This window comes from Synchiropus splendidus, chromosome 2 (assembly GCF_027744825.2).
Source record: "Synchiropus splendidus isolate RoL2022-P1 chromosome 2, RoL_Sspl_1.0, whole genome shotgun sequence".
In the NCBI taxonomy this organism is placed as follows: domain Eukaryota; kingdom Metazoa; phylum Chordata; class Actinopteri; order Syngnathiformes; family Callionymidae; genus Synchiropus; species Synchiropus splendidus.
In genome coordinates this window covers 16,795,317-16,822,774 of record NC_071335.1, presented here as the reverse complement: position 1 = coordinate 16,822,774, position 27,458 = coordinate 16,795,317, and the positions used below count along the sequence as shown (strand labels likewise).

The 27,458-nt window shown below is 44.4% G+C and overlaps 2 protein-coding genes across 4 annotated transcripts; one reads left to right on the top strand and one right to left on the bottom strand.

The window, feature by feature from the left end:
• Positions 1–1,288: 1,288 nt before the first annotated feature.
• LOC128753750 (junction plakoglobin-like) lies at positions 1,289–18,518 on the top strand. 2 transcript variants are annotated; one of them, XM_053855804.1, is made up of 16 exons: positions 1,289–1,431; positions 10,917–10,965; positions 11,369–11,533; positions 11,606–11,859; positions 12,212–12,450; positions 13,084–13,285; positions 13,616–13,760; positions 13,918–14,021; positions 14,090–14,425; positions 15,262–15,414; positions 15,524–15,643; positions 16,317–16,467; positions 16,755–16,876; positions 16,958–16,997; positions 17,544–17,694; positions 17,851–18,518. In XM_053855804.1, coding segments are annotated over exons 2-16 (2,196 nt in total). In that variant the 5' UTR covers positions 1,289–1,431; positions 10,917–10,952; the 3' UTR covers positions 17,852–18,518. The 2 variants fall into 2 exon arrangements, with proteins under 2 accessions (XP_053711779.1, XP_053711778.1); XM_053855803.1 differs by having other exon boundaries at positions 17,541–17,694.
• A 187-nt stretch (positions 18,519–18,705) lies between these two features.
• Positions 18,706–26,637, bottom strand: LOC128753751 (Kv channel-interacting protein 2-like). Of its 2 annotated transcripts, XM_053855805.1 has the most exons (9): positions 26,496–26,637; positions 21,690–21,792; positions 21,495–21,615; positions 21,366–21,435; positions 20,536–20,606; positions 20,335–20,442; positions 20,160–20,264; positions 20,028–20,090; positions 18,706–18,994 (listed from the first exon to the last, which is right to left on the bottom strand). In XM_053855805.1, the coding sequence occupies exons 1-9, from the start codon at positions 26,566–26,568 to the stop codon at positions 18,947–18,949; spliced, it is 762 nt and encodes a 253-aa protein (XP_053711780.1). In that variant the 5' UTR covers positions 26,569–26,637; the 3' UTR covers positions 18,706–18,946. The 2 variants fall into 2 exon arrangements, with proteins under 2 accessions (XP_053711780.1, XP_053711781.1); XM_053855806.1 differs by lacking the exon at positions 21,690–21,792 and having other exon boundaries at positions 21,495–21,619; positions 26,496–26,590.
• Between the last annotated feature and the right edge of the window lie 821 nt (positions 26,638–27,458).

Genomic DNA, 27,458 nt, shown 5'->3' with positions numbered 1-27,458 from the left:
TCTAAACTGCCCCCAGGTGTGAGTGGTTGCATGTCTACATGTTACATTTGCAGGTGTCCCACGTGTTGTGCTACTTTTAGTTATTTATTATTTAAGTCATGTCGATTTTTTTTGTCTGTTTCTTTGTTTTTAGACTTTAATTTAAGGGGGATAAAACATTTACCTTATCACTTTGAAAAAAATGCATCCAACAGTTACCTGAGTTTGAAATCTTGAATGCCATGGCAGCCAACACCAATTATACAAACAAGGAAGCAAAATTAAGTCAAATGAAACTATTTAAACTTTTACATTACCTTGGGGTATGTATAGTAGGGACACATTTTTCACATTTTTAAATGCACCTTTATTAAACTGCTTTAACCTTTTATTACAAAGCTGTTGTTTGCGCTTAGTTTCAAATATGCAACATATTATATTATTTACTGTCAAAAACACATGTTTTAATCACTTACTTTTGTAGATTTTTCATGTCACAGTTCATCCTAAATAATATTTATCAAGAAACTCATATTGCAGTTTTACAACTATTTTTCTAATAACTTGTCAGTCACATTTTTCTTTTATTTCTATCAAAAATGTAACTTAGCAAAGGTTTTATCTACAATTTGCATCTCATTATACTGAAACTAATATTAGTGCAGCGCGAGGTTACTTCTCGTAATAAATGGGATTTCTGAGATGTACAAAAATGAGGACCGTTTTTATAACTTGTACATTCAGGAAGCCGCGCGTGTGACGTCACGGCTCTCCACCTCAGGTGACTCGCTTTGCTTGTCTGGTTTCGTCTAGGTGTGGCCACTAGTCGAGCAGGTAAAGAAGACTCTTTTTGAATTGGTAGCTCCGAGGAAAACCGACGCATCAGAGCTGCATGACTCAGTCAGCCAGCTGAGTGCTACTATTTCAACAACAAGAAAATCAGTGAGAAAAAAAAGAAGCGACGCGTAAAGTCATGATTCATTTTTACACCACTTCATACAATTTAGTGCGGAAAAAAAGGACACTATTTGATATTTCATTTTTCTGTTACAAGAGTAAAGGTCACTGAACACAATAAAAAAAAGTAAAAAAAAGTAAAAAGTAAAAAAGTCATTAAATGATATCTATTAAAGCGCGTGTGTGTATTTACCGTGCTGATCTTCATTTAAGTCGCACATTCAACATTAAATGTGTACTTTATTAGGATCACGACAGTTGAAGACTCACAAAGCGCCGCAGCACCAGCAGGGTGGGGTCGGAGCGTAGGGGGCGGGGTTGAGTCAATAGGGCGTGGCCTGTGCAGAGGTGACGCTTGGTTTTCACAGTTGAGTCCGGAGACGGTCGGACAGAGTGGAGAGAGTGGTGGACTCGACGAGGGAAATACGGAGTCCAGCCCTGAAGAAAACAACACGGCCCTGGGATAATTCGAAGCGCCACTATTTGTGACAAAAGGTAAGCTTTTAAGACACGCACTTTTATTTTCCGACAGTCCTCAAACTCACCACGCTCAAGTCTTTGTCCCACTCTGTGGTCCGTGTTCACTTTCTGCTCTTGTTATCCAGCCTGCTGTCATTGAAGGAACAGGTCTATGTGGTTGGTGTGAGGCGTGGTGCGTCATTTGACTGGTTTTTGGGGGGCTTTTACTGCCTTTTAGTGCAAGCGTGAAGAGTTCATTTCCGCATGTCTCACACGCCGATAACAAAACCTGTGGACGTTAAAGGCAAGTTGAGTCAAAGGTTCGTTGTTCGCCGTGTCTCTCTCTTTTACTGTGAAAACCATGGCCGTATTTGTTCCAGTATCGATTGGTCAACTTGACGTCACTTATCGATAAGTGTCGTAGGTGTTGTGTGGCGTCGCTCGTGTACGTCATTTTCGCCTGCGGGTGCAGCAGGTGTCAGCGGAGCGAGGTAACATCTATTTATTAGTAAGCTAAAGTTCACAATACAAATGTACCGTCTACGTCATGCCTCCAGTTCCGTGTTCATCAGGTACATGTTGTGTTCTGTCTGCTGTGTTCAAATGTTAAAAGAGAGTCTGTTTCAGACTGAAAACATGGTTTTTATGGGCGGGTTTGTATGTCTTCACTTGGTCGTAGCTCTGAAGTAGCCGTCCAAAACTACCCTGCTGCATAAAAAAAGTGAAATTAATATCAATATTTTGTTCCCCAACAGTCTCTTTTATTATTAGGCGGGACTTACTCACCTGAGCCAAGTCAACCTTTACTGTTTTATATTGTAACAACAGGTTTCACTACGATTTAGTTCTTAAGTTTGCAAACTAGAGGTTTTCAATCAAAGCGACATACTAACTAGATGCTGGAGATAAGATTTCATAGCTCTATGTAGAAATGATTATCAAGTAAATGACGGCAGTTTTTCATTATTGTACGAGAGTAATGTTATTTTTTTATTTAATAAATCCTTTGAGTGAAGAGATATGGTGCTGTCTTCCACACGCCCCTGTAGAGGTTTAATCACACAAGCAACTGTGCCATGTTACCACAACAATGTCAAGTCTTCCATGATGTCATATCTGCAGATTTGTCAGATGCAGACAGCATCTGAGCATCACTGCAGTCCTGCTCAGTGGCTTTAGATGTGATTAAGACGTTTTGTGCGACCTCTCATGATAATTTGACTCAGGGCCATTCAAGGGTCTCTCATCCGCCACTTTTCTGTAATGAGTGCATTTACGGACTCATCATCATGGGGTGGGGGTGGGGGGCGTCAAGCTATGAATGTGTGTCACGGTAAAATGTCCTCCGTTGAACTCGGCAGCGTCAAGAAGACACCCCCCCTGTTCGTGTCTGCCCTCAGGGAACATGTTGGATGGTGGGATAATGGGTGGGGTGCCGTGCTGTAGATTTCACAACTACAGCTGTGGTGACATGGTGGTAATCCCCCACCCCCTGCCCCGTCCCCTGCTTAATTCCCTGATACTGTCCTACATTAGTGGAGCAAGAGGCCAGGAGATCCTTCAGTGTATAAAAGGTCTACACTTAGCAAAGGGGATTATTGTATGGCACATATTCCACTCTCTTTGTTTGGATGGGAGTTTTATCACAGCCCCTTTTGCTTCTGCCCAGTGTTGCCTGACCCAGGTCTTTCCAAGGGTTTCCAAGGGCTCAGTTACAGACACTCAGGCCTCATGTCAGACCTGCGCTCTCTTTGCGTATCACCTTCCCTTTTGTATTCAACTGTTCCCATAGAGAAGGAGCACTGGGAGACAGAGTTCCCGCCCCGTCTGTAGGCTTGAAGCAGTTGAGGAGGTGGTCCTTTTCATATGGTTTAACGGAAGTATTGGGGGAAGTGAGGAGTTTTTCAAAGGAAGTATAAAAAATTTGAAACTTTGGTTCACCATATATCGTCATTTTATTTTATTTTATGTTAGTTATGTTATGTTAAGTTAGCATTTGAAATATCGTTGATAGCAATGATAAATTAGGACGGCAGGTGGCAGTAGTGTTCCAGCCCCTGTTTTCACAGCGCACGCAGGAGCTCTTCTGATGGTGACAACTCTTCAAGTCATTCGAAACACCAGCAAATCTGAATTATCTGTCCCTGAATTCACTGTAAGCACTTCCTGATTTGGAGTGATTTTGCTGACAGAAAAACACTGGCGACCACGAATAGGGTGTCCTCCTTCACAGAAGAAATAATAAATAATTTGTTTTCTTTAGAGCTTTAAAATTCATAAATGCTGTAAAAGTACCCAAAGCTCGGACTAGCTTTAAATCCATAAAACCTCCAAGTTTTATTTTCATTCTTTTGACTTTGAAGTCATGTGGTGCCTATCTCTTGGGAGAAACACTAGCATTCCATCAAGAATCAACATCTCTCTTAAGACCTTTTGTGATGAAAGCACCAAAAGCAAGAGCTTATTTGCCCCCCTTGTACATGACTCACGCTCCATGCTAGCTCCTACTGTAGCATTGTGAATGGAATTCCTGCCTGGTCATGACTCGGATTTTGCTCTTGAAATGATCTTGTGATTGCTGTCCTGCCTCTCATAAGCTTTTCTTTAGACAGTTTTTACTCTCTGGAGGACAGAAAATTTGTTTTACTTTGATGTGGCGTTGGTCTTGGTTGTGTTTCTAGTAAGTCCAAGGCTATAATTCATAAACAAACAGGAGTTATTTGCTTTCATCATCTTTTAAACTTGAACCAATTCCTATTCGGCTGTCATTCAATTTACTAGTTGTGCTTGAAAGTGTGTATGTTTAGGTCAATCCCATGTCTTTCCCTGACTCTCTTAAGCTTAGCAGATGATGGAATCAGCAGAATTCCATTGGCTGAGTGAGGCGGTAAGAAGAGGCCTGCTGTGACTCAACAAATAACGTTTTCGCAGTTGGTTGATTCGGCTCACTAGTGCAGTGACGCCGTCGCCCTGTTGTGAGTTCGCTTCTTCTCCTTCACTTGCCAATTACACCTCAGTGAGAGTGTAAAATGAGGACAGAGGGCCGTGGCTGAGTCACTCGGCTAGTTAGACTTCCATGAACGAGTCGCAAAAAGAAGTGAAGATTTCTGAAATTAAAGATTGATGCAGCCTATGAAGAGCGGATCTAAATTATAGATGCCTTCAAATTGTCATACTGTCGAAAGCTTGTAAACATTTTGCCTGTGTTCCTCTTCAGCGGCCTGTTGTGGTTAACCCGGTTCACTAGTGACAATGCATATCTCTTCAGAAGCAGTGGAAGTAGGCCCTGTCTACTTAGCCAAGAAGTGACCACTTGGTTTGTTTCAGTTTGATGAGTTTGTAAATTTAGGAGGGATGCATTGTTTCTTCATCATTAGAATGCAGTTGAAGCGACTCAGAAGATGTCAACGTGTCTCATTCCAGAGAGATCTCAAAGTTCTCTTCAGGCTCCCACCAAGCCTGGCCCATCAACCCCCCCGGTCCCTTGTGCATCTAATCTCCCTGAAATATTAATCATCTGTCACTTTGACTGAGCGCTCTGCTGCACAGGGAACCATGGCAATCCTGGTTAAAACTAAAACAAACCTGTCACGCTCCACACGAGGACTTGGATGCGACTCCTACCAAACTTGGCTGAACTACAAATGGAGCCATCTTGACAGTCTTCACCCTTTTTGGCTGCGTCCAGCGGTGACACTTGAGGGGCGTCTTTCCTTTTCATTCTGACAGCAGTCAAAGGCACAATGCTTCTTCTATTTCCCGCTCCTCGTCGAGCGAAGCTGCACAGAGGCTTTCTCTGTCCTGTATCAGTTCATCCTCTTTCCTTTCGAACAGCGGCCAAACAACTCAGAAGAGGGTGGGCGGGGGGGTAAATCCTGTGTTCCAAACCATGACTTAAGAATGCCTCCAAATGGACAGATTTTAAGATGGGAAAAAAATGCAGCCTAAATAAAATAAGCAAGTTTCGGCCAGTTTGGTTCACGTGTTGTGGTGTTTTCATCTGCTTATTCAGCGCCATGTAACGTGATCTCATCTCGCTCTCAGCTTCAGCACCTCTTCTGGGGCGCTTCACATTTCCTCTTAAATGTGCACAATTCCGCAGGGAACAAACAAACGCCCACTCTCAGCTGACACCAACCAGAGGGCATTCACCGCCGCATCTCGGCTTTCGAGTGAATCAACAGACAGATTTGGGGTTATTACCCTCCTCTGCTTGTTTTATTCATTGGCTGGATGGCTGCGGTTCACTGTTTTGCTGGGGTAGTTTCCAGCACTGTGTCAGAGAAGGCAAGAATGCTACTCGACATCTGCCACGTTTGGACAGATTGAGCCAGTGTGTTGCACAACTGCACACCAGCAGTTTGTCAGTTGTCTGGAGTTCTTTTCTTCCCTTGGCCCTGTCGCTACAGTCTGGACTTCATCAGCATTTACTCCAGCTAATTGCTGCTTTTACAGGATTTAAATGTGTTATCTCTGAGAGCACTCTATTCTGCTTTTATTTGCAGTTGACTTTTTTTTACTCTGCTGTTTCATTTCGTGAGTCAGATAACATCTAGTGCTTCCAGTCACCCGCCACAATGAATCCATTTGCCGTGCACCACTTCACATCCCAGCGTATTGATTTATGATGAACCACCATCCAGTTAACCCCTGCAGTCTGTCAGCGCCGGCTATTGTCGCCGGAGAGTGGGGTGCGCCGGGTTTTGGAACAAGAGGGATTATAAGTGTGCTAATCTGGGTCCCGCTGGGTTGGCTGAACCCAGACTCTGAGGAGAGTGAACGTGAGCTGAAGCCTCCTAAAAAGGCCATCCAGTGTGTCAGTGGAGCAGGAGTGAAGGCTTGTGTTTGATATACCAGGGTAAGGGCTTGGTAATAAGAGCAGTGTGTTGCATGTCAGGCCGCTGATCAGTTTCCGTGCAGATGGTGCCGGAAGCTTTACAGATATGTGGCGACATAATCTGCTTTATTTGCATGTCAGCCTAAACATGACATTAGGACGTCTGCCGAGCAGATGAAGTTATCATTCTAAAGCAAAGATTTACTTTCCACACAGTCTCATGTTTTACATTGGAGAGGTTCTGTTGGAAAAAAACTCATAAACTTTGCAGTGTGGAAAATTCAAAGGGTGCCTTACACGCGGAGAATATCTGATTTATTAGTTGTGATGTGTTGTGGTGGATCATGTTCTGTCTTCGCACAGTGGGTAGATCCGCGTCATGGTTTCTGTTTTATGGTCTTAATTTGGGAAAAACTGGTATCAGCCCATCCTATCTGGTGCAGATATGGCCCTGAGCCTTTATTTTCTTATCTCTTCAGTCAATGGTAAAAAAGTACATGCAAATATTCTGAAGATTTCTGGCCTGATCTTTGGTTTTCATGTTTTGAGTTGCTTAAAAACTAGTTACACTGTGTGATTGGAGCAGGAAGCATGTGTTTGCTATACACTGAACAAGATTGGTCCACTAATGGTGCCTTGTGGAACACCTCCATTAAGTCAAATGTCGTGATATCTGTTTTTTTGATTGAAGTATTGAGCAGTTATTATGAAATTACTATTAAGTTAGTGTAAGCAGTGCAAAGACTGCAGTTGAGCAAAATTCATTGTGGTTTATTTGGGAGAATAATTTCTTTCCTTGTGTTTTGCCCAAGTATCAGCGCAGGGTTTTAGCCACATATAAATCAGCAACAACTTAAATGACAGAAGAAAAATGTTCTCTTTTAAAGATGAAAGTGGAAACATTGAATCAAACTGGTAACACATAACGCATCATAGAGGTGGGCGTTAACTTCACCGTTTCCAGTTTCCTTAAAGAAACGTAATAATGACAGAAGTCTGAGAGTGCATATGAAGAGACGGACCGTGTGAGGGCGGCGGCATATCAGAGAGAGATTTGCTTCTCACGTTTAAAAACGAGTGTTTTTATTTATATGTTATTTGGGTTTATTTGTCTTTTTTTTTTATTACCCTGGGGCGATGTGGGAGTTTGGGGAGATGCCCTGCACAGCTGCAAAAGAGCTCAGAGCCAATTGGAAGGCTTCAGACCTGAACTAGGAGTGCACTATTTGTGATCCATGGCCGTAGTTATCGCTTGAAGCCCATCAAAATGGTGCCTCAGTTCCACTGAAGATCCGCGCTAAACTGTAATTACGAGATTAGTAAATCAAAATCTTTGAAAAGGAATGTTTTTCACTTTGAAACAGTTCCTTTAGAAATGAAACGAGCATGTTAAAACAGGAGGTGTTGTTCTGTTCTGCAACAGTATATCAGGAAATGTTTACATGGGTTTTTAGCTTTTGTGCGATTGACAGTCCAATGCTGGCGCTTCTCACAGTTGATGGCTAGAACTTTCTCACTTCCTGTTTAGATCCCCTCTGGCCTCTGGCATGGTTGGAATGGGACCAACCATTGCAGGTTGTGTTGCACCTTTGTCTGATGCAACACACCATTACCACAAGAATTGCACCATCCTCTACCTGTGAAAAGCAATTGCTTTTTGGAGAGTTAAAAGTAGGAAGAAGTTTACTTATTAGTGATAGTGAGGCAAATATAACCCTACCAAAACAGACAATTGGTGTATTTAAAATTCATAAATAACGCTGCAAAAGCTGTCTGTCATGATAAGAATTGAATTGGTAGCCAGAAATACTTATTCAGATGTTGCTAAAGCTACTGGGCCGCTAATGTTGCTATACTTTCATCCAGAGAGGAAGTAGTACTTCTTGATGTGGCGTTGCTGTCAACAAGTTTTGGATCTGTGTCTGCCTGTGCTCCCATGGACTGAAGGCCACACCCAGGTAGAGCAATGGTCCCAAACAAGTCATTGCCACAGTGACACACCCGAGATAAAGAGGCAGGGTAAAGTCCTCGACTCTTGATCGAGATTTACAAGTCAGTGTTATTGTCCCCGACATAGTTTATCAGTGGGTTCCATACAGGAGTAAACTTGTGAATTAGATTTGAAGAACTGTGTTTTCAGGTGGCAGCGTGACTGGTGATTTTGTCTGTGTGGAATGTCACACCAGTGCACGAGTGAGGCTGGCAAACAGTGCCCTCCTTTAAGTTGAAGCACTTTCAAGAGCCTGAATAGAAATGTTGGACTTGAGAGTTGGAGTTTAGCTCAGTCAAATATTCTCAGATTCCCGGGTAACTCGATGACAACATTTACAGCAAATGAAAGGGGGGGGATGCATAATTCATTAACTGGAAGAGGTTAAAGTCCATTCAACTGCTCACCCATGAAGTCTATTCATGGATATGTCTAAACAAACTTGGGTCTGCTTCGTCGACATTATCAGCAGAGCCATTTTAGGGGGAACTAGAAAGAAAACCTCTTATCAGCCTGCATATAAACACTGCCTCAGACATCAGATGGGTCAGCAGATTACAAGCTCCCATAGAGGAGTGCCGGGGCTGAGTTTTTGGTCACCTAGGCGATACGCTGGGAGTGTCCTAGCATAACTACAGTTCGCTGAACCCGCTGCCTCGCCCCGGGAGAACAAAGACCGCAACAAAGACAATCGCGGTCTCTGATTTAAAACCAGCAGAAGAGTCAATATTTTAACGTGAAAGCTTTCTGGAGCGTTAAACAATGTAAGGGAACTGAAGCGAAGGGAGCCATGTTTGCTGTAAGTTCTTACACTTCAGTTTCACACACTGGGCCACACCTAAAAAAAAAAAAAGGAATTCTCTGTGAGTGTAAGAACATTTTTTCGCCTCGTGTGTCAGCAGGTAACTCGCAGGGTAGCATGTTGCTGCAGGTCTCTCTGCGTCTGGTTCTGCAAGATCGACAGCAAGAAACTGCCTGTGAAAGTGAGTCTGTCACTATCACCGGCGAGGCTCCAGTGAACACCTTAATGTTAAGTGAGAAGCTTGTCTGTCAAAACCTAGCTGCGGAAAATGGGAGATTGTCTGACACATCCTCTACAGCATCAAACTCAAGGTTTGGGAGCCAAATCTGGCCCACAGGGTAATTCTCTGTGGCCTCCACTCCAAACTGGATCACAGGAAGCAGAGACAGTAAATGTCAACACAAATTTTCAACCCTTTGCAGTAAAATATTTGCTGCGGGACTAGTTCAGAATGAAGCCAGAACTTGAGCAGGACTTGTAGCATTCTCTAGAATTGCAGAGGGTTTGAAAATGGACTGAAGAAGAGGGCAGTTTTACTTTGGTTCTATTTTCAAACCATCAATGGTTCTGTTCATCAGACAATGGTCAACAAAAGGTGCAGAGAGTTTGAGTTTTGTTGAGTTGATCAATGAAAGGAATATTTGATCGGCCAGGGAATTTTGGCGATAAACGTAGTTTTGTCCATGTGTGGTGAAACACCTACATCGCCCAAACAAGGATGTATTTGAACTTTTTTTTTGTCACAGAGAAGGAATCATGGACCAGTCATGATGCCTGAAGGCCCAAACTATCCAAACAGAAAATGGCTTTAAACAGGATGAAGATGTAAAATATTGTCGTTTTACTTCTTCAGTTTGTCAGCTGTGAATGTTCTTTCACTGGCGTCTAGTGTAGCGATTTAGCTCTTTGCAGGGATGCTGAAGTCGGTCATTGTGGCATTGAGCCCAGACTTGTTTTATCACCCGCGAGAAGTTGAGCTCAACTGCTTATTAAACTGTTATCATCTGCTGCGATTTGAAAAATGCGCAAGTGAAAGAGCCCCCATTATTTGTGCGTTGAAGTCCCTTTACATCTGTATTATCAGTACAACACACACACACACACACACCGAGCACAAAAGCCAGTCGCTGAGCAAAGGAGCTGCGGCATTCAAACATCTGAGACGCAGTAAGAGGCACAGTGGCCTCATTGTACCGCCACTCGTATGTCACCGGCTCTGTCACGACGCTTTTGTGCATGCAGTGAGGGAGGTTTCTGCGGTGGTGAACATTTTGGCCACAAGGAGGTATTTAAGGGCATCGCAGCCACATGTGTGGAATTATTTCAGAATTAATTCTCTTTTTGTTCAACTGGAAGGTTTACTTTTGTCTTTTACATGTAAGGGGGGTGTTTTAAACCAGCCATGTGAAGTTTGAGGAACTACATGAGTGAAGATACATGTACTCATTGTTCCATTATTCATGACTGTAGTATCAGAATATTGAGGAAGCGACTGTTCCGGCCGTCGACACCAGGTTTTACGGTGCGTTTTTCCTGTTAATTCATAATTGAAGTCAGTTTTTTGACCTATAACAGCAGCTTTATATGGAGCACAGAGCATTTGCACTGACACCCACACACGCTGCTAAAACCTGACAGGCAGGTTCCTGATGTGTCAGCACAAGGCTGCTCCCACTGCTGTATGGGCGGAGGCCTGGGGTGAAAGGTCACACAGACCCACTAGCATTCCTGACTTACAGCTGTCTCTGCTCTCCCACGAGCTACCGCTGCTGCTTCGTGTTGTCATTTTTGGGTCAAAGTATCTGGATGGCTAGCTGCATGATAAGAAGCTGCGCTGAATAATGTATGAGCGCTAATATCATTTAAAGGCAACTCTGTCTCCTGTCTTTTAGGTTCCCTCCGTCTCTGTTTGACCACAGGAGGTGACGATGGCAATGCAAAGTAAGTCGGAGCCAGTCTCATGTCAGTTTGTGGTGATGCTTCACTTCCCTTTTTTGTCTGGTGTGTGGGTAGTTGACAAATTAGCATTAAAACCTTGCAGTTGTCCGGATGAATGCTAATACTGAGCGCTAGAAAAAGTAGCAGTGGAAACCCAAGTATTTTGTATCGACATTTATGCACGTGGGTTTACATTACATCTATAGACAATTGTTTTACATCTGGAAACTATTATGGACTGAAATGCCATGTCACACCAACAACCCTCATGAAGGAGTGACTTCCTAAAATATATTGACTCATAAAGGTTGCTCAGCAGTGAATGGTCAGAAGTTTGGCAGCATAAAGCGAATGGTTTTTCAGCCCGTGCCAGAGACGGCTCCTCCAAGTTTCTCCCTCTCGACAGTGGGTGAGCCCAGAAGCAGTAAGATGAAGGTGGCGGAGTGGCAGGAGTCGTACGCCGTAGACTCCGGGATCCAGTCCGGAGCCAACACGGTCAGAGACGAGGACGGCGAGTTCACGACGACCAAGCACTACACCATGACGACGACGGTCACTCGAGAGGAACCAGGTGGGCCCCTGAAGAAACACGCAAATGACTGGTGCTGCTTCCCATGACTTGAGCGACTGATCTTGCCTGCAGACATCGATGCCCAATACACCCTGACCAGAGCGCAGCGGGTACGTGCTGCCATGTTCCCTGAGACCCTGGAAGAGGGCACCACCATCTTGTCCACCCAGACTGATCCAGCCCAGATGACCAATGTGCAGCGGCTGGCGGAGCCTTCTCAGATGCTGAAAACAGCCATCATCCATCTGATCAACTACCAGGATGACGCTGAGCTGGCCACACGTGCCGTGCCAGAGCTCACCAAGCTGCTGAACGATGAAGATCAGGTGATGAGCTTTGTCACTGCTCGGAAGCATGAGTGAGATATGTGCTTTGAAATGAGTCACTAGACATGAGTCAGTCCAAGCTTGAGTCTTTGACTGAAGGTAAAGTGGATCAAATGAATTCACACTATGTACATTTTACGTGTATTATGTTTGTTGAAAAAATATGCATCAAAATTTGATCTCTGTACTAGTTAAATTAGAAAACAAATCCTAAATTTAAAAATGTCTTTCAGTTTTATACATAAAATCGCTTATTTGCAAATCAGCTGTGACTTTGAGGTCAGTATAATGAAACTGTTCGTCATTTACTGTCTTCATCCGGTCGTCGCTGACCCCCTTCTTCTCACCTCAGGTGGTGGTCAGCAAAGCAGCTCAGATCGTCAACCAGCTGACCAAGAAGGAGGCGTCGCGCCGTGCGCTGATGCAGTCCCCTCAGATGGTGGCGGCCGTGGTGCGGGCCATGCAGAACACAGGTGACATGGAGACGGCCAGGGCCACCGCCAGCATCCTCCACAACCTGTCCCACCAGAGGGAGGGGCTGCTCTCCATCTTCAAGTCTGGAGGCATCCCAGCTCTCGTCCGCATGTTGAGGTACTAAGGGCATTTGGTTCCGCCTTTTGTTTTGTTTTTGTTTTTTCCTCAACAGACAGAATGCTATTTACTGCTTTATTATTATTAGTACTGGTATTTCTTACATAAATAAGTATTTGTTTCTGCATTTATTCATATTTATCAAATCTTAATCTGTTCATTTGGATTGACTAATAGCAGAAAAATATGATTAATTGACACTAAAAACACTTTTGAAAGTTTCACTGCATTATACCGTCTCATTTCGTGACCAAAACATCCACAATATTATTTAGGGAACTAAGTAATATTCCACTGATGGATGGAAAATGTAAGTAATGTAATGTAAAACAATGTAATACATAACAGCGTCGTATTAAGTTTCAACTGTTTGGGCTCAAATTAAACGTGTGTTTCACTTCGTCTCCGTGAGTTCTGATCCGTCTTCTGGTTCAGGAGCCACGTCATATTTCATGACACGGTCACTGAAGTCCGAATTGTGTCATCGTTCTTTTGGGTTGGTTCTAGCGATGAGTGACTTGTCTGCTGGTGGTGACTAAAGATGATTTAGAGGAGATGTTTTGTTAGCGCAGAGTCCAGTGACTCACTCTGACCTGTATCCGGGCCCTCATCATCCTGACCTCTCCCACCCAGCTCTCCCATGGAGTCCGTGCTGTTCTACGCCATCACCACCCTGCACAACCTGCTGCTGCACCAAGAGGGAGCCAAAATGGCGGTGCGACTGGCCGACGGCCTGCAGAAGATGGTGCCCCTGCTGAAGAAAAGCAACCCCAAATTCCTGGCCATCACCACCGACTGTCTGCAGCTGCTGTCCTACGGCAACCAGGAGAGCAAGGTGTGTTATTAAGTCATATTTCATGCACCCGCTCGTGACACCTCGCCGCTGACTCGCGGTTGAAAGCTGAAACCGGTGACGGCGGCGAGCTTGTGTGCACATGTTTTAGGTGTGTCGTGTGAACACAGTGACTCAGGTGCAGCAGGCAGGGTGTGGCGGTTGTTTGTCAGCAAAGCAAAGGGGCGTGGTTTCGACGGGAATAGCTTTCCAGCTTTTTAATTCAGATAAAGCAGAAATCCAAATTAATTTCTAGAGTCTGAGAAAAGGCAGGTGTTTTATTCAAGGAAGCCGCACCTCACTCACTCCCCTTATACACATCTGTGCTCCCAGCTCATCATTCTTGCCAACGGCGGGCCCGAGGGTCTGGTCCACATCATGAGGAACTACAACTATGAAAAGCTGCTGTGGACTACCAGCCGGGTTCTCAAAGTTCTGTCCGTGTGCCCGAGCAACAAGCCCGCCATTGTGGAGGCTGGTAGGTAGCCGCGCTCCGAGCGCACACCTGTGTGCACCAGCTGGTCGCGCAGGTGTGTCAGCTCTTTGTTTCCTGTGCTGTGGATCACAGCACTCTGTCAGCCGCAGCGTTTCATGACGGCACAGTTTGTAATCATGGCGGATCATGTGACCTGCAGGTGGGATGCAGGCGCTGGGGAAACACCTGAACGGGTCCAGCCAGCGTCTGATGCAGAACTGCTTGTGGACCCTCAGAAACTTGTCTGACGCCGCCACCAAGCAGGTTGGTGACGTCAGTGCTGGGCCTTCCCTGCTTGAACAGCATTGACGTGGTCTCCTTTGCTCCTTCAGGAGGGCATGGACAGCCTGCTGCAGGTTCTGGTCGGCCTGCTCAGCTCGGACGACCTCAACATGCTGACCTGCGCCACCGGCATCCTCTCCAACCTCACGTGCAACAACGCCCACAACAAAACCTTGGTGACCCAGAGCAACGGCGTGGAGGCCCTGATCCACGCCATCCTGCGCGCCACCGAGAAGGAGGACGTCACCGAGCCGGCGGTGTGCGCTCTCCGCCACCTGACTTCGCGCCACCAGCAGGCTGAGCTGGCGCAGAACGCCGTGAGGAGACACTACGGCATCCCAGCCATCGTCAAGCTGCTGAACCAGCCGTACTGGCCTGTTATCAAGGTGAGCAGACGGAAGTTCTGGATGGCAGGAAGAGTGAAGGTGCAGAGACAAAACAGTGTTTTGTTCAACCAACCAGAGGAATGAGGTGAGGATGAGAGTGCAGGCAGGGTGAAGCTCATGTGGAAGAGTTGGGTGACAACGTTTTGAACCAGTGGAGATGTTGGATGAAGATTAGTGAGGATACCGGGAGAAAGGAGGCATGGAGGACAACCATTGAGGTTCATAGATGTGGTAGTCGTGAAGAGGTTGGGTGCAGTACTGAATGAAGTCACTGTTTATTGCGGGGTTTTTTTTCCACTGCACTGTTGTATGGTCTCATACTGACCTGCTTCACACCATGTTGTTCCCCTCCACTTGCTCATGAAGGAGCAGATTATCTGACAGAGGTTTGGAGAGAATGAATGAGTGTTTTTCCATCGTGGTCAGAAAAGACCTGACTGAAATCTGTTCACAGGATCAGAAGGATCAAATCTCCACCTCTGTAAGTTGAGATCAAAGGTTGAAGATGAGAAAAGTCTGAATCTGTTCGTGTTGTGTTTGAGGGGAAAATCCCTAGTAGGACTGTATAGTCAAAATGGAGGAACATTTCTGGTTTGTGGGGGGAAAAAAGGTCCAGATTCGGATGCACTTCCTGGAAGAGGTTTGAGGATTTGACACATGGAGAGCAGATGGACAGGCAGATGCGATGGGTGGTAAATCATGCAGAACATCAAACGCTCCTGACCTTTGTTTTACCACAGCAGTCAAAAAAGGCTCTAAATATTTGAAGATGCTTCAGCGTGTCGTCTTTGCTGCCCAGTAAACAACATGACGTCTGTCTCTGACTCCTTATGAAGGCCGTCGTGGGCCTGATCAGAAACCTGGCCCTCTGCCCGGAGAACCAGGCCCCGCTGAGGGACGCTGGAGCCATCCCCCGCCTGGTGAACCTGCTGCTCAAAGCCCACCAGGACGCCCAGAAACACGGCTCGTCCAACCAGCAGACGTACCAGGTACATCTGCTCTAACAGATGCTCATACGCCGCTGCAGCAGTCAAAGGCTTATGGTCAGGATTAGCTGAATTCATCCGCTAACTAGCATCATTTTCTCTCAAATGTCAGGATGGCGTGAGGATGGAGGAGATCGTGGAAGGCTGCACTGGAGCCCTCCACATTCTGGCTCGAGACCCCACCAACAGAGCGGAGATCGCCAGCATGGAGACCATCCCCCTCTTCGTTCAGGTGAGAGTTGGTTAAGTTAGGATTTACAGTTGAAATAAGAGTTTCCGTACAGTGACCTAGCGCTGAAGCAGTTCCACTTCCAGCAGGTAGGTGACTCTAGAGTAATGATGGATAGGTGTGGTATCATGAAACAGCACTACAGGGTTGGTGGAACACTGTCCTCATTTTCAGAGGCCACTAGATGGCACTATTGGTTTAGAAATGAGGTGAGGTTTCATTGAGTTAGTTGTTCAAGTCCAAACATTTTACAGCAGACAGCGCCATCTAGTGGCCTCTGAAAATTAGGACACTGTTTCACCAACCCCGCAATACTGTTTCATAAAACCTCATCTACTCATCACTACTCTTGAGCTATGTCATCAGGCAGAGACTCGCTGTAGCTCCATCACACCAAAAGAGCAAGCACAGTTTCAGTAGTCACAAGATTAAAAAGCCACTTTTCTGGGGCAGAAACCTTCAAAGAGCCAGACTCATGGACGGCACTGGAATGTTTTCGGAGAAATATCTCTGTCAGCTTTAGGAAATGTTGGGATTGTGGAAGGAACAAACGTAAACGTTCTGCTGCTACTGTTCAAAATATGAGAAAATATTTTCTCATGAATAATCTCTAAATGCAATTTTAATCTTCAATAATCCAGCTAACAGGTTTTCCATTCCTCTTCCTGTTCTCCAGCTTCTCTACTCGCCTGTGGACAACGTGAAGCGCGTGGCGGCCGGCGTGCTGTGCGAGCTGGCTCTGGACAAACCATCGGCCGAGGCCATCGACAGCGAGGGCGCGTCAGCTCCACTGATGGAGCTCCTACACTCCAACAACGAGGGCATCGGTAAGAAGCTTCCCAACCATGAGGCGGTCATGTTCCAACCTCCCAAGAAACCAAACCTGTTTAGTCAATTCGACTTAAATACAGAGTAGCTCCTATACTTTTTGAAGTGAATTAAGTTAATTAATTTATTTTGAAGACTAACAGTTGCATTTCTATGTTTCTATTGAACCGACCCAATGGAATACGCAGTGGAGAATCCCTGCTGTAGGTCATGGCTGGGTTTAAAATCCCCTCCTTGTCTACACAAGAGCTCCTTTTGCAGACTCTTAACATCCTGTCCTCCTCAGCCACCTACGCCGCCGCCGTGCTCTTCCGCATCTCCGAGGACAAAAACACCGACTACAAGAAGAGAGTATCGGTGGAACTCACGCACTCTCTGTTCAGGCACGACCCGGGAGCCTGGGAGATGGTGAGCGTCTCTACCAAAGTTCTGCTTTAACTGCAGGCTACTGGCTTCCTCTCTGACCTCCTGTCACCTCCCTCCCTGCAGGCTCACAACAGTGTCCCCATGGACGGACCCTATCAGGATGGTGAGTTGCCGCGGCCCAAATCTGCACAGGCAACACATTCCCCAGCAGTGGGTCAGCACACCACAGGGGGTGTTACTGTAAACCACCAGCACAGCCGCCGCTGCGACTGCTTTGACTGCAATGTAACAATTGCAGGACAAATAAACACAGCGCTTTATTTTCGATCCAACAATAGCAGGTTTAAAACAGGAGCTTTAACCTCACAAAAGAAAAAGTGAAGTGCGGGAAATGTCGCACAAATTCTATGAACGACAGAGTGAGATGATAGTTTTTCTTCTGTAGCTGATACAGTGATCTCAGAGTTCACTGACATTTCTAAAGGCACAAGCCTCTAATAGTGGACAGGAGATGGAGATTGAGTTGAAAACCACGGAATACAAACCAGCACCCACTTTCTCAATCAATGTCCACTTCAGTTCTGTTATCTGTCCGCGGCTCCTCCACATTCCTCTGCTGCCCCTCTCTGGACTCCTGTCCTTATATGGACTCACTTTTCCTGCTCTCCACTCTCCACCGTGGCTGAATGCTGTTGTTGTGCTTTAGCAGAGATGGACGCCGGCTTCGCGGGTTACGGAGCGTTTGAGGGCGACATGCGCATGGACGGCATGGACGGGGCCATGATGCATGACGAGTACGGCGGATCCATGGCATATCCCGGCACCATGGGCTACGACAGACAGGCTTTCAATGAGGCCTAGTAAGTTGAACAGAATTATCTTTGATAGGTATAAATAAATATTTATTAGAAAATTAATACGCAACAAATGGGGATTAATGTCACACACGTTGATCACTGCGGTGAAGTGTGGAAGCGTTTATTGTCTAAACTGACACTCATTTCCTCCCTCCACAGGTCCAGGATCAGCAATAACAAGCGCAGAGAGATCTGCTCTCTCTGATGTAAAATATTCAACTATGGGACTTTAGACACACAGGGCTTGTCTATGTTTTTATAGCAACAGAAGATTTTTTTTCTTTTTGACAATAACTTTTAGATTTCAGGTAGAAACCCTTTTAAACAGCATGCGTGTGAGAACAAGTGTGTGTGTGTGTGTGTGTGTTGCTTTCGGGTGGGTGATCTAAGCCAAAGAGATTTTATTTTGTGAGGATAATCAAATAGCAACTTACAGGAACAGTGGACCACACAGCCAGAGTCCGACGCTCCTGTCCTCCGCCTTCGGAACACACACTTTTACCGCAGTTCAACCCCAGGTGGCGACAACAGTTAACAGCTGGATATATTTTTTTTCTCATCTTTTTATGCATCTCATCTTTTACTCCTGCTTTTAAAAGAATTCGACATTGGAATAACTTTAACTGCCTGTTTTATTTTATTCTTCATAATCGGATTGTTGGCAAAGATTCTCCGATACGTGCGGGAAGTTGTTTCGTCGAATGTGCTAACATAGTCGGGGTGGCCTGCTGCTGGAGAAACTACTGACAGGGAAATTTATCTTTCTACTTATTGAGAGTTTTTACTGAAATTTTGTTTAATAAAAATAAAGACTATATTAAACCTCATGTGGTTTCGTGTTCTTCTTCTAAAATGGAAATGTCTGTCTTCATATTTTTAAGGCAAAGTGAGAACAGTTGGGGCACATTGCAGTTTTGACCCACAGCGCCATCTAATGGTTGTTAACTGCCGCACAAGTAACTTCATAACGTGAAATACAACTTAACTCCTTGTGCACAAAACGGTGTGGTTTAATTTCAACATAAACACTTCAAAATAGAAAATATCTGAACATTTTTTTTTTGTCACATGTCGCCAGGAAAGTCAAGTCCTTATTGCTTGTTGAGGCCACTCGTCCGTGCTCTCTGTGTGGGTGATGCATGCAGGGTGACAGTGATGGTCCGGGAGTCTGATGGCGTCATGGCAGCAGCGTGCAGACGTCGCTCATACCAGGACGGTCGCTGGAGTGGTGCTGGACGCTCACAACCTCGGAGACTCAGATGACGTGGTCGAACAGATGCATGGACTGCATGATGTTTTCATCCTGGAACAGGCGAGTCAGTTGCAGAATCTTTTGATCAACCTCAATCCCACTGGGATTAATAATAATAATAATGTGTGTTTGACTGTTTAAAACACAAACATCATTTATCTCACATCAAGATCAACCCCAGTGTGAAAGACTTGAACTGAGTGAATGCATCTAAAATTAAAAAGACAAAAACATCTATACTGGTCTTCATATTATTGCACACTCACCTCCAATTTCTAACACGTTTTATGTTATAAAACGAAGTTCAGCATCTATTTTAAGATCCAGTTCTTTCAGTTATGTCTTGTTTTAAGCTACAACAGTACAACATACAACATAGTGATGTTATCATTATTTTATAATATTTGTTTTATTTTGTTTTATTATTTTATTACTTATATAGTGACAGATGTTTTGCTTATGGCAAAATCGTATTGAAGCTTTTATTCTTGTTTTTATTTTTTATTTTTGCGGTTGTGGAATAGTGTCAGGGGAAGACATTTCTTCCTTCAAAAAAGAAAAAGAAAAAAAAAACATTGTATAGCCAATTACTGAACAAAAGTGCATCAATATTGTATCACAATAGCAATACAAAATATAATAAATACATTTTCAATCGACCTGTAATAGAACGCCCCTTTACATCACTTACATTCTGATAACCTAAACTATTACTTTGGCTTGCTGACTGTTAAATACTGATTAAAGACTAGGTTCATGGGAAGTATTTTGCACTTTAAAACCACAACATGACTAACAGTTCTGTTATCAGGGACTGAGTGAGTCCTGTCAGAAAGAGTGAAAAAAGTGACGGAGGGTTCCACCAAACAGCTGGAATCTCTTCTCGAGTGCGAGCTGAAGAGCAGGCTTTTATAGAGACATTATTTCCCAGAGGCCCTGGCCCTTCCTTCAGCGTTGGTATGTTTCTAAGGCATCGATCACCCTGGATTGTTTCCAGCTGTGTTGGATTGTGGGGGTCAAGTTTTTCTCTAACCCATGCGCCAGGGCAGCTCCTTCAATATTGAATACAAAGATGGTAGTATACCTTAGTGCAGGTCTCCAAAAACTCCTCAATGGTGACGACGCCATCGTTGTTCCTGTCCATTTTCTGTGAAGTGTGAAAACGCTTTTAACTTCTTGGAATACTGAAGAAAAAAAAAGAGTTTTTCTGCTTTACCTGGAAGAAGATGTCCACGTGATCTTTGGGAGCGCTGTCCTTCATGCTGGGTGACGTGTACTTGCCCATCATGTCGTAAATGGATTGCACGATGTCTGTCATCTCCTGGATTGAGAGATTGAGAGAGACTGTTGACATCCGGATGCATTAGAGCAGTCGGCAACTAACTGCGGACTTCTCTGGTGATGCAGCCATCTTTGTTGAGGTCGTAAAGATTGAAGGCCCAGTTGAGTTTGTCAGTCACGGAGCCTCTCAGGATGATGGACAGACTGAGGACAAAGTCCTGCAGGTGAAGGGCAAAAGTCAGACTGGTATACACACATTGCTGTGAGGTAACACGAGGTAACTAATGCAAACTGGAGAGGAAGAAGCTCACCTCAAAGCTCACCGCTCCGTTGTTGTGAGTGTCAAAGGCGTCGAACAGGAAATGCGCGTACATGCTAGTGTCTACAGGAGAGAGAACATTCTCATTCAATTGTGGGGTGGAAGTTTTGTGGCAACACAAAAATGAAAGTGAAGGAAGAAAAAAATACAGCCACAAGAATTGCTCGTCCAGAAGAGCATTTTTCCCCTTCAATTTATAGGTACATTCCTGGACACTAGAGAAGAATCATAGAAAAATGTCCCCTAACTCTGCTAGCCTGATCACTCAACTTTCACCAGGCTTTCAGTTCAGGGATGACTGTTATTAATAAAAAACATAAAATATAAAAATAAAAAGGCATCAAACAAAAAGATATCAAACAACACAAGACAAATAAATAAATACTCAACTCATAATATAATCTATAAACAAATATCATGACAAAATAAACATAAAATATAAGTAAAGATAAGCATTTTGGAAATAATACATGACATAAATTAATTGATAATAAATAAACAAATGATCGATGGTCACCAATTGGTCCATCAGATTGTACTGTTTCATCAGCGATTACAATGGGAGTCAATGAATATAACATTTTTTTTAATGAAAAAGAAACATTTTTTCTTCATCAAACCATAAACCTCGACTCATTGGACCTTGTCTGTGATGCCACACTTAAAGGTACAGGTTATATGACCTCTGACCTTGTCTGCCGAACCTATACTTTTAACCTGGAATTTCTTCCTGATTATAAGTGGAGGAGAGTCAGGTGACCTTGCATCACAGTCGTTGTCATTAAAATAAGCGTTCTTGAGCTGGCTGAGAGCACGACTGACCTCCTTGAGGGAAGAACTGGGAGTAGATGTTCTTAAACGTCTCCTCATTCACGACCCCGCCGGGACATTCCTGCACCAGAGTGGCATGGTCAACAGATGTCAGCACTGAAATTCATGAGTCAGACTCACGTTCTTGAATCCTCTGTAGAGGACCTGCAGCTCCTTCCTGCTGAAATTGGTCTGGTCCACCAGTCGGTCCAGTCGCTCCGGCTTGCGACGGACGGCTGACAGCTCGTCCTCGTCGCTCTCGCTTCCTAAAGACGAGGATGAGATGGACAAGATAAGACAGAAGCTCATTACTATGAAGGCAGGTGTGTCTGAGACTTGCTCTGATTGACTGAAGCGCTGGAGCTGGAGCTGAGGCAGGGCAGCAGCCTGAGGAGTCTCTGCTTGATGGTTTTCTTATGAGGTTTGGACGGAGGGTTTCCTGCGAACGTTCAAGCCCAACAGGTCACGTGACCGCCGACCGCACGAACTACATCATTTACAACAGAAAATAATGGGGCAGTTGATACATTACGTGATATTAAACGTTGACCTTAACAACCAGCAGATGGCAGTGTCGAACAAAAAAAAATCCTTCTCGGTGTGTGAGGTGATGCTCAGCGACGCGTTGGGAAACCACTGACTCAGCACTGATCAACATCCACAGCTGCTTCACCACAGAGTTGTTCATATCCTGCGTCCCTCCTCTCCACGAGTCCAAACTATCTGGTTCTGGCCCCTCGAACTTGAGCTTCTCACTGCTTCCCAGAGGCTACGGACGCTCCGATCGCTTCTTGCTGCCGATAACCGATACTGATCGTCATTAGTGCCGATCACCACCGATCGCCGGATTAACTATGAATTTGTAATCAAAATGATGAAACCTTCTGTGTACATGATGTGAAATTAGAGATGCTCCGATCTGCCAGTGAATGGCGATCACTACCTGTCATTGCCGATGACGTGTGACAGCCAGCGCTCTGATGAAGACCCGCTGGTTGTGACGCGTCCGCTCCTCCCTATTCCCTGCTCCCTCAGCAGTGGCCGTGAAGCAGCAGTCTGCTGTGGAGATTCTTTCGATCTTTTCTCATTTAAAGTTAGCATCCTGCAGCACATGCACAGGAAAATGTTGCGCAGGGAAGCACGTTAAAATTAAACACGCCATTTAAAGCTCCAGCACTTGATGGAGCACAGAGTTTTCCGGGCTCATGAAAGCCGCTGGTTCCTCAGCAGGAGGATGCTAGCGCAGTTGATGCTGAGCAGCACCCGCCGGTCCCAGCGTGACATTCGTAACTCTAATAAATAATCATTCATTTCACCAAACTAGATGAGCAGCCTTTCTCAGGTGTCGTTTATGCGGAGACGGACACAAGAGTCTGGAGTCTGATGCAGCTTTCATAAGCCACCTGAATATGAAACTTTTAAAAACGTCCTGAAAGAGAACTTTCATAAACGCTATAAGTGGCCAGTATGAAAATATTTAACGGACATAGCAGAGTCTCAAGAGTCTCACCAAACTGCGACCTCTCACATCAAGTTAAATGTTTTTCAGTTGTCCTTTTAACAGAATAGTTGCTGCATTCTGTAAGTTTTTTTATCTATTTATTTGCCTTCTTTATGAGGTATATTAAAACGTGTCTGAATTAAAATGATTTCATCGATCATGTTTTCACATCATGTACACAGAAGGTCTCAAATTCATAGTCAATCCATGTGATCCGTGTCAGTGATCAGCAGCAAAAATCCTGATCTGAGCATCCCTAGTGAAAATATAAACCATTAAATCACTGTAATTCAGACACATGTTTACACACCTTTTAAGGGAGGGAAAAAAATAGAAATCCCTTGCATGTGAGACGCCACAGTTTGGTAATTCTCTTGAGACTCTGCTATGTCTGTGAAACATTTACACCGCTTATAGCGGGACTCTGAGACAGAGAGCACTGCTATTCTGACAGTTTCCACTCCCGACAAAAGTTTCAGATTCAGGACGCTATCGAACGCCGCACCAGACTCCAAAACAGCGCCGGAAAACTTGGAGCTTCCCTACTCACTCCGGTTCTTGTCCCTTCTAGTCACCCACACAACCCGAGCCTTAAATCACGGCAGCTCTCACCTATCAAGCTTCCCTTTCCCCCTTGCTCTCACTCTGACATCGCAGATCACCCCTGTCAGTTGTCCCCACTCATTCCACCCTGCCTCCACGCTCCTCTTCACCTCCATATTACTCCACATGACTGATCCCAAATACTTTTTTCCTACCTTTACGCCCTCTCATTCCGTTTTGCTTCACCTAACATCCATCCCTCTTCTCTCCTCCCCATGCACAGACAGTAGTGAAATCTACTCCCACGATCACTTCCACACAACAGCAGCTGAAAATCGAGGACATGAAAATGAACACACACAAGATCTATACCTGAAATGACAGTTCCAAACATTACAGAAGATAATTTTCTTCCAGAAAAGACAACATGACATAATTAATAACTGTTTACGTGACAGATAGGGAGTGACTGGTCTAAAAATAACCATCACCCTGAAAGGTTTGAACCGGATGAGTGCAGCAACAGAACAGTCACTCGTCGACATCGTGACAGCGACTTGGTTTTGCTTGAAGTGCATTTTCGCAGCCCCTATTTTTAACTCACCTCAAGTTCTAAATAAAGTGAAGAAAACGGATGAGTCTTCATCAAACAGATGCGCCTCTAAACAGTCTCCGAGCGCGTATTCGCGAGTGAGACACACTTTTGGTGTCCTTGTTCACTACTTAACATGAACATAACATTCTAGATGAATGGACGCCAGTTGTGTGACATGAAAGAAAGATCCTGCGTCTGACCCATGTTCTCCACCTGGGTACAGTAGGAAATCTTCCTCCATCGTGGTGCGGTACTTTCATTAGATCCAGACCCTAAAACCCTCCACCCTCTCTGTGCTCTGCTCCTGCTCTCTTCGAAGGTCATGGCAGCTTAAAAGAGGTTGCACAATGGTACATAAAAGACAGCTAATGTTGCCAGGGCAACCAAAATCTGAGTTGACCATAATCCTTGGAAAGACAGGGCTCAGATTATGCAAACTCACACAGACACACACAGACACACACAGAAGCGCACAGACACGTCAACATTGATTCAGCAAGCCTGAAAATAAACGCGACTTCATCTCTTCCTATTAAAATAGCTTGACCTTATAGCATAGGCACTGATCGAAAAACAGTGATTCACAAATTAAAAATGACGTTTTTATGACATAAGTTTAAACAATCCACTCTTATAGAAGAAGAGAGATCAGATAGATCATCAGATAGATCATTTTCAGATGAAGACATCATTATATCAGAAAAAAATCTTTTTGTGACTGAGACTGAGATAAAACAACCATAAACAAAATAGTTCAACGACTGTCTGCGTCTGGACTGACCCTCCACCACACGATGATGATGATGATATGATGATCTTTGATCATATTAAAATGAATTTAACGCTACCCAGTATTTTTTTTTCATCTAACAAATGTTCTTTTTTCTGGACTTGTCCTTATACGTCACACCGGCGAGGAGGTGACGCCACAGTTGTACAGTCAAGCGCCACGGGGGCCACAGGCGCTCCTGTGCTTCACTTATTTGAGAAGAAAAGATGTTTTGTTTGCCTCTGTAATCCTGCACCTGCTCACTGTTCAGTTCACCTGCTGTCAACTGGATCATGGGGCAACTGAGCAAACGTTGTTTGTCCACGTGAGGCTGTGGTGTATCTCTATTTTTAAAAACTAGGTCTGATTCTCGAGTAACAAACCTCACAAAAGTGTGCCAAAGTTTTGTTTTTTTTTTCTCCTTCTTCTCCTTCTGGGAGAGAATGAGACATTTAAAATGCTGAGAAGCTTAAGATGCTGACAGGTTTAATTTTAGATTTCCAAAGGCTCATTAATGTTGAGTCGGTCTCTTATCACAACTTCTTCTTTTGTCCTTCTAAACCCTCCATTTAGATCGGCCTCAACTCACCGTTATTATCCCGGAAGTATCTTTCAGCGCCAGTCATAGCAGTGCACCAGAAACCAATACTTTCATGAACATCTCAGTTTACACGGCATCAAAGTACATTTACACACTGCCGCCAGCATTTATGTGGAATACTAAAAGTGACCCCCACTCTACCACAGAGGCATCTCCCCTATGTAAGTGAACTTACATAAGCAAACTATATTTGCTTCTAATGGTCAATGTTTTCTCCATGTTTTCTTTTTTTTTTTTAATATAACATCATAACATAACCCTCAATCGTAAACAAAATAACATGGAAGGATGTATTTTCATTAGCATATCTGGTCAGGTGACCACCTCCGATTAAAACAGCCATTTTGACTTAATAAAACACAGTATATAATCGATTCACTGTAATAAATGAACTTCTGCCTCACTACGAATATAACATAGAGATGGAATTTACCTACACTTAAAAGATTTTCCCACTCATTCTTCGTTGCTAGTTCTTCTTCACATCTTGTGTGCCGTATTATAGAGGCTTCGCGAGGCTGCTGCCACCTGCTGTCCATGTGAGTTCATTGCACATTATTACCACTAATAATATTGAAGAAGCGTAGGACAATAATATTGGGGTAAGAACAGTGAGGTTGGAAATGAGAGTTGGCATGAGCAGTTGAATTTTATTTTCCAGCGAATGCCTGGTCACACTGAACTTATTTCACTCACCAATTTATATTTAGAATAAATGTTTTTCATCATTACACCTGCCTTTTTTAATATTATTTATCTATTTGTTATTATATTAGTTGTTTATTTTCATAATGAAAATCCTAAAGCTGTGCAGGTTGCCATTTATAAAACAAAAAAGAAACAGCATTCGTCTTTCATCTAAATCTTAGTTTGTGCCGAATGTAATATCCGTTATATTTAATACAAAAACGTACGTATCCGTATTTTTTTTTTTTTAAACGGATTCTTTAACGCAAAAACTGCAACCAAAATTACTGACTAAAATGAAGCTGTGCCACTTGATATTAATAATGATTTATAATGATGCTTCGCTCCTTCTAAACTACAGTGTCCTCCAGGTATATGCGCTTGGTGGGCATGCGAACTGTGTCATAAGCATGAGGAGACAGGAGTTGAGCGCGGGGTCCACCTACCTGTGAGCAGGTCGTAGGAGCAGTCCAGCTCCCTGGAGTCAGAGAAACTCTGGTCCTGGCTGCCGGGCTTCATGGTCCCACCTCACAACTTCCTCTCTCGTGCTCTTCTGCTGAGGCGTGTGCTCGCGCGACTGGAGCTCACACACACGCGTGCGCTCTCATTCCCCTCCCCCCCCTCCTCCTCCCGCGCGCCTACGATCGAGAGGCTGAGGATGAGGAAGATGAAGAGTGTGAGCGCCTTCACCTTGGCTCTGAGGCCGAGCATCAATGGTGCCTGAAAAAGAACCTTCTTTCAATCCGTAACCAATTAGTTCCCTCACTAGCTCCCTAGACACAGCAGGGCGAAATTATGGGATGTTAACACTCAATTGTTTCCCACTGGCGCCTGGCATGGGTTAAAGACTCCATTCTCAGGGTAAATAAACTCTGTGTTTGCGGGATTTTGGAGGGTTAAAGCAGGACAGGTGCAAAGAAAAAAATGGAGGCAGACGAAAGCGCTAACATTTAAACAAACTCTCAGACAGTCACGTCGTTAAAAATCACGCAGAAGTGCAGGGGGAGTGGATTTGCAGGGAAAATGCTTGGTAATACTTGTTGGGAATAAACAGAGCGCTGAGCTTTTCCACAGACGGCTGAGGGATTATTATGTCATCGCGCGGCCGCAGGGAGACGGAGCGCCATTTAAATACACCGCGAGTTTCAAGAGAACAAACCCGAACATCGCCTTCTCAGGTGCAGACGGAAGTTATAGAATTACACCTCATATCTGAGCACTTCATCTGGCTGATGTGGGAACTCTACTTTTTGGCTTCAGCAGTGGATGCAGCTCGGCTGAAGGACAGAAAATAAATTATCTTAAGTGTATAACTATTTGCACTGGAGGTGAGGAAATCCAGAGGATTGTGTTCTGCATGATTCACACTTGCCAACAAAAGTAATGGCTTCATTTCTTTATATTGCCGA